The 7,761-nt window shown below is 33.6% G+C and overlaps 1 protein-coding gene across 1 annotated transcript in view; it reads left to right on the top strand.

Moving 5' to 3' along the window:
- Positions 1-64, top strand: part of LOC136830439 (golgin subfamily A member 6-like protein 1) — a 981-nt gene extending 917 nt beyond the window's left edge. The window contains exon 1 of the mRNA XM_067089973.1: positions 1-64. This exon is cut by the window's left edge and continues 917 nt beyond it. Coding sequence (XP_066946074.1) covers positions 1-64 — 64 coding nt within the window.
- The last annotated feature ends 7,697 nt before the right edge of the window (positions 65-7,761 follow it).

The raw sequence follows: 7,761 nt of genomic DNA, 5'->3' as shown, positions 1-7,761 counted from the left end.
CGAAGAAGAAGAAGGAACTAAATTAGAAAATAAAGAAAGTCCCAAAAATAATGGAAGAAAATAAACAACAGAGGACAAAAAGAAGCGCGGCAATAAAAAAAGGAAAAAGCCTGCAAGACAAGAGGACAGTATGTCGACAGTCGTCCAATCCGTGGCCCTTCAAACGCACAGCGAAAACCTGCATAGTATCATGTTGCCTGCTGAACTTCAGGAGGTCCTGCAGAAGAACGAAAAGGGCCTCGCCTTCATTACATGTAAGAACAAAGTCCTCCTGAACTTTATGCATCACGACAAGGCCTCTGTCCGTGCTGTGCTCAGTAGGTGCTCAAGATCTACTGCTGAGGAAGTTCTCGTCGATCTGCAGAAATTGGTTCTGAGTGCTCTCACAAAGGATTAGGATTCTCCCACCGAGGATTAGGATACGCCCACCCAGGATTAGGATACGCCCACCCAGGATTAGGATTCGCCCACCCAGGATTAGGATTCGCCCATCTACTACAGGACCGAGCAGGCGGTTGGGTTACAGTCAGTGGGAGGACTGGTGCCCAGAATTGTGACTGGCCGCGCCTTGATGCTGTTGCGTCCTGTCCCGGAGGCGTCGCGACCTTCTTGGCCTTTTCGATGGGATCGACTGCAGGATGGGTGTTTGCTTGTGTCTGGGTCCCCCCACCCAGACAACTGGAGGTTCCCCACCTCCCAAGCACCCACCCTCCAGCCAACCTCATCGACGAGACCAAGAAGTTTGCGACGCCCCCGCAACTTGACGCACCAGCACCAACACGCGGCCAATCACAGTTCAACCCACCATTCCACCCGCTGTCACCCACCCGACTGCTATAATTATATTATATACCTGTTCACTTTGTATCTTATTTCAGGCACTTTTGTAACTTTTGTAACTCTTGCAATTCATTCACTTTTGTAAGTCCTTTGTAATTCATTCACTTTTGTAAATCCTTTGTAATTCATTCACTTTTGTAAATCCTTTGTAATTCATTCACTTTTGTAACTTTGTAATTCATTCAGTTTTGTAACTCCTTTGTAATTCATTTACTTTTGTAACTCCTATGTAATTCATTCGCTTTGTAACTAGTATGTAATTCATTGGCCTTTGTAACTCCTATGTAATTAATTTACTTTTGTAACCCTCTCAGAAAATAAAGCTACCAAAATAAAAAAAAAATCTCTACTTAACCTTAGAAAACCTAGGCTTAGATACAGCTATGACTGAAGATGAGGTCATAGAGGTCATACAACGACCTCTTTTTATAACAGCTCCCTCAACCAACCATTTCTAAAGTCTGTATATTTGTTGTTAAAAGTGACTTTCAAACCGTTCCGGTTTTGTAAGGGTCATGTTTCCAACTGTGGTTGAAAGGAGAGCTGTTACAAAAAGCGGTCGTTGTCTGGAGGAGCAAATCTTTCACGCAAGATGATACATTGACGAACGACCTGATATGCAAACAGCATATCAGACGTTTCAAGACTAGTATTTTGAATTCAGATGACAGCCATTTAGCCCCATCTGATGCTGCTATTGATGTGTCTCGTTCTTTCGTTCAGGTGACACTTTTGGTTTCTCTCCTGAGAACGATGGTGTTGCCTGAACTGGGAACTGGCTTTCTTCAAATTACGACCTGTTTTCTTCGGTCAATTACTCAGATTATTTATTTTTCAAAACTTGTTACTTCCATGACTGCTTTAGCTTTTTAGTCAGTTTGAGAAGGAGAAGGAGAATGTAGAGCAGGTTCTATGAAAGTATGTATGTATGTATGTATGTATGTATGTATGTATGTATGTATGTATGTATGTTTCAATACATATATACATTTGCATCATTATGGACTTCTTGATCAATAAATGAATAGACAATAAAATGCAGTTCCTTCACTGTATATTACGCATATGAAGCTTTCTTTTAATGAAACATATGTAAGTTAGGCGTCTCTTTCTCTTAATAATAATAATAATAATAATAATAATAATAATAATAATAATAACCCGACCCTCTTTCAAATACCTCATTAAGAATGGCCGTCTGAAGCCAATATATACTTCAAGGTCTCAATCACGGACGAGGTCTATAGCAGCAGGTAAATCATAAAAAGGTATGCAACATTCATTTATTCTCTTAACGTCTCGGTAGTTCATTCTACCGAAACGTTAGGAGAATAAAAGACTCTGCACATCTTCTATATAATTTCAAAGAAACCTCCATGAAAAAACTTTAAGTTCAAACTTAGTTGCTTCCCGGTCATTCTTTAATGAGAAGTTTGTTTGAAAGGGTCGCCTTCAGAACTGAGTATTATATCCTGCATTTATATACCTTTAATTTGGCTTCAGTCAGTCAATCCACCAAAAAAAAAAGCTGCAAGGCCGCTCGAGGGTGGATGCTTGTGCTCCTGGTGCCTTTAAAGGCTAAGCCCGTGCCAGCATAAGGCTGGCTTAATCTAATTACCCGGTGCTACGAAAAAATTGCTCGACAACCTCATCGGCATCCAGACGTTCAATAATAATAATAATAAATAATAATAATAATAATAATAATAATAATAATAATAATAATAATAATGGAGGAAGAAGACCCTCTTTGAGTCAAGTTTTCTTCAATAAAAGAGCATTTTCAAATTGATTTTATATCGAGTTTTCTCAATTCTTCAAATTCGCTTTTCCTGCACATCTCAATGTTCATATCTCGATGGATCAGTAGAAATTCTTTATTTTAAAAGCATTACGGCAGAGTTACTGAAACATGGGATGAACCGTTGATTTTTCTTGTGGTATTTCTTCTTTTTTTCTTTTTCTGACGTCAGAAAAAGGAAAAAAGAAGAAATACCACCAACTCTAACAAGGAAAATCTACGGAGTTAAGGTTTCAGTAACCTGCTGTAATGCTTTAGAATGAAGAAACTGTAAATACGGTTTATCCATCGAAATATGAACACTGAAATAATAATAATAAAATAATAATAATAATAATAATAATAATAATAATAATAATAATAATAATAATAATAATAATAATAATAATAATAATAATGCATTAAATTCTGGGAAAAAAGCCAAAATTCTCTGTTATTGCTGAACCAGTGATGGTCGCAATCATAAAAAAAAAAAATAAATGAAAAAAAATAAATCTAATTTGTCTTCTTTAATTGTTTACCACAAGGTTGAGTGAGTACACAGGAATGCTTAATTCAGAAAGCAAAACAGTTTTTTTTTCCCTCTCAGCATTCCGATGATTTTCATCAATATTATTAATATTATTAATAATAATAATAATTATTAATAATAATAATAATAATAATATTAATATTAATAATCTAATTCACCTTTTAATGATGAAACCAAAATCAAGATAGTTCTGAATGCTAAAAAATACATAAATAAATTAAAAGTTTACAAGTTACAGTGGTTGTTGAGAGGGGCTACTTCCTTCCAATATAATAATAATAATAATAATAATAATAATAATAATAATAATGCTGATAATAATAATAATAATAATAATAATAATAATAATTTAATAAGTGTCTTTTCTATAATGAAGGCTAATGTTAGTAGTAAATAATAATAATCACTGATGTTCTATTTAGACCAAAATCTCTGAATGCTGAAAAATAAACAAATGAATTAAAAGTTTACAAAGGTTGAGAGAGGGCTACTTCCTTCCAGGGGGCTATCTTTAATAATAATAAATAATAATAATAATAATAATAATAATAATAATAATCAAATAATAACCTTTCTCTAATAATAATAATAATAATTAATTCTTCTTTACAAAACTTGCCTCAAGAGAAAACAGGTCTTCTTCCTTCTAATAATAATAATAATAATAATAATAATAATAATAATAATAATAATAATAATAATTGTAATTTGATTGCACTTGTCCTTTTCAAAAATCATCATCTCTGAATGCTGAGAAATAAAAATAAAAATATTTGGCTTTTGAATTCAACATAATTAATAATGTACTGACACTGCCGGAAACCAAAACTCTGGACCTAAAAAAATAAAATGATTAAGATGAAAATCATCATCTCTTCATTCTTTTTGAATTCAACTCCGTTAGTTTTGACCCGTTAGTTTTGAGCCGCATTGGGGAAGGGGGGGAGAGTGCCGTCAGTGCACCTCATGCGGTGCACTGTAGGCATTACTTATGGTTCTTTGCAGCTTCCCTTCGGCCCCTAGCTGCAACCTCTTTCATTCCTTTTACTGTACCTCCATTCATATTATTTTTCTTCCTAACAATTATTGTTTCACAGTTCAACTGCGAAGTTTTCCTCCTGTTACACCTTTCAAGCGTTATTATTCTCCATTTAACTTTCAGCAATGAATGACCTCATAGGTCCCAGCGCTTGGCCTTGGGCCAAAATTCTATATTCCATTCCATTCCGTTACTTTTGACTGATCAGTATTTTCAAGATTCCGCAAATCTCATTTCTGCTTTCAAACACTGGATATACGAAGTGGAATTTCGTGAAGAATAATAAATTTGTATTCCATAGGTTTGAGGTTATCTACGACCAAACATTTTTCTTTTCGGAAAAAAGTGATTTCTGCCTTTTTCCTGTACACGCTTTTTTTTTTTTTTTTTTTTTTTATAAAGGTGGTTAGGCAATAACACTCCATGTGAGTGGCAGTGGGTCACAATGGGACCCTTGTCGCGAACCAACAAATAATATACCTTTGAAAATCTGATTTTATAAAAGTTATTCAACGTTCAAGTCATTGATTTCTCTTGAAAATTAAGAAGAACATGTTTAAATAAACATACCAATCAAACATCTTCACGTTTCTTGATACTAATCATTAATTTCTCTTGATTATTACGTGATACATGTTTAGACAAATATCATATCAACTACAAACTTTCCCGTCTTTACCATTCGATACGTTACTTGGAAGGTTATCTAAAAAATGTTTGTAACAAGTTCTCAAAGTTCGGCGCTTAGTAACCAAAACGATACGTTGTTCAACTTGAACCAGGAAGGATCAGGATCGAGGTTCGTCAAACTTTGCAAAGATGCGTCTCCTAAGTTGCTCCACGTTACGAAGTTTCCAAATCTGTCTTTGCTTCTTCTCTGTACACATCCGGTAAAACTCATGAAGCTTTCCTTTCAACTGAAGGGTTTGTTTCTTTCGTCTTTCTCATTTACGGCATTCTTAAATTATCAAGAAGTTCAAAGGGCTTTACTTCTAGGAGTTGGGCTGAAAATGTTCTAAAATTGTAGAAAGAAATAAAAAAAGGATATCTAGGGCTAAATATATGGAATTTCAATACAAGACACAGGAAAAGTGGTACAATTCTCCTAAAGGAACTTTTACCTCGAAAACATAGAGAAGGAATGTTAAAATTACAAAAAAAATATATTAAAAGACTTTCAAGAGTTAAATATACGGACTTTCAATTTCCTCACCCATGGGAAACTTAGTACAACTCTCCTAAAGAAACTTTTGACCTCGAAAACATGGAGAAGGAATGTTGAAATTATATAAAAAAAAATTTAACGGATTATAAAAAATTAAATAATTTATATGGCCTTTCAATTTTTAACACTTGGGAAACGTGGTAAAATTTTCCTAAAGAAACTTTTAACCTCGAAAACACAGAGAATTAATGTTGAAATAAAAAAAAATTCAAGGGTTATTAAAAATCAAATATATGGACTTTCAATTTTCTAACACATGGGAAAAGTGGTAAAATTGTCCTATACGAACTCTTAACCTAGAAGAAATGGTGAAGGAATGATAAAATTCTCAACAATTTCAAAGGACTATCAAGAGTAAAATAGATGGACTTTCAATCTAAGACATGAGAAACGTGGTAATATTATCCTAAAGGAACTTTTAATCTTGAATATTTAATGAAGGAATGCTAAAATTATTCTTAAAGGCTTTTTCGGTCTGGAAGACTGAGTGAAGGAATGCTATTATTATCCATAAAGGACTTTATATCTTAATAAAAAAAAGTAAAGGAATACTAAAATGAACCTAAAAGGACTTTTCCATCTCGGTGACTTGGTAAACGTAGAAAAAAAATCATCCCAGCGTTCTATGCCATAACATGACTTCGGGTCATTCCAGAATCTGGTATAAAAAACCAAAGAATTTCTGCTTTTAAGAATCTGAAAAGAAGAGTCTCTCTCTCTCTCTCTCTCTCTCTCTCTCTCTCTCTCTCTCTCTCTCTCTCTCTCTCTCTCTCTCTCTTCTCTTCTTCCTTCCATGAAATATTTTGGAAACTGGCAAGGAGACAGGTATGAATCCCTTCTTGCCTGCTTTTAAAGAGTAGCTATAATTCTTGCGTGTCCTTTTACTGAATCATTTTCGATTGCCACAAAAATAAAGGGCCAAGGTTGGAATCGTTCTTTAAAGAGGAAACTTCCACAGTTACAGTTTTAATTTTAGAGTAACACGAATTTTATAATCAAAAACTGTTCTGAAATTGGAAAATAGACGAAAAAATTTCCTCTAGTAATTTGTTACCTAACTATCTGGATTTTGGAGAAACACGAATTTTGTAATCATTAACCATCTTGAAAAATTGGAAAATAGAAAATAAAAATTTATTCGCATCATTTCTTTATAAATTATTTTGTCATAAAAATAACCAAGTAATTGCTGAAACCTTAACATTTGTGGATTATTTCTCACAATAAGTGTAAATAGTGTAGTTACTAACATTTTATCGGTCTGATATTCCCTAAATATTAACAGGTATAAACAGCACACATTCTGAGTACAAATGTTATCCGCTTCAATTTTTTTTATCTCTCCTAATTCCTCTTGGGCTCTATTTACCTAATACGACTGGGATTTCGTAGCATGTCCTAAGTATTTGTAGAAATTACTTTGTAAGTATCTGCAGAAATTTGTTTTGCTCTTATTTCTTCTTATTGGCATGTCTTAATTATTTGTAGAGATTTATTTTGTTTTTATTTCTTTCTATTAGCATGTCCTCAGTATTCGTAGGAATTTATTTTATTTCTTTTTATTTGCATGTCCTAAGTATTTGTAGAAATTAAATTTTTTATTTCTATCAATATGTCCTCAGTATTTGTATAAATTTATTTTGTTTTTATGTATTTTTATTATGGGTTATAATCAATAAAACTATACCCTGTTAAATTTCCTCTTTAAAGCATACTTTGAACTCTGACTTACGACAACCCACTTTCTGTTAATAATCAGCCGTCTGTGTCTGTTTCTAAATATAATGTTGGGCAACAACAGAGGATTCTCACTGAAGCTAAGACGGATAGTCACTTCCAAGTAGTCTTAATGGTCTTTCGTGCACAGATCTTGTTTCTCCTGCCCTAATTAAGTTATAAGCTTTATCGTGGAGACATTGCCTCAATAATAGAAAATGTGAGTTTGTCAGCTATTTATGTACTGGATTACTGTGGAATTTATGTGCATTATGTATCGTTCAATAAGTTTCTTCTTCATACTAAAATATATTTCATCACTGTGGAAAGTCAACCATTCAGATTTGCTAAATTGAACTCTGCATTTGTAAACAAGCGTATATACCATAATAAACTTAAGGTAAGTCCATACTTCATTTTCATGACGATAATCATTTCTCTGGGAATGAGAATTATGGGTTATAAATATATCTTCTGTAGATGCCAGATTCCGCCATCTCATCAGATCGAATTGCCCAATCGCCAGATTTTGTCAAATTACATTTCCGTTTCAAAATTCGCTGATGTACTGTCCCCCCGTTTTCCTTGAAGCTATATCTTTTTTTTTT

The sequence above is a fragment of the Macrobrachium rosenbergii genome, chromosome 46 (assembly GCF_040412425.1).
Source record: "Macrobrachium rosenbergii isolate ZJJX-2024 chromosome 46, ASM4041242v1, whole genome shotgun sequence".
Lineage (NCBI taxonomy): Eukaryota > Metazoa > Arthropoda > Malacostraca > Decapoda > Palaemonidae > Macrobrachium > Macrobrachium rosenbergii.
The sequence above is the reverse complement of the archived record's forward strand: the minus strand, read 5'-3'. Positions and strand labels throughout refer to the sequence as shown.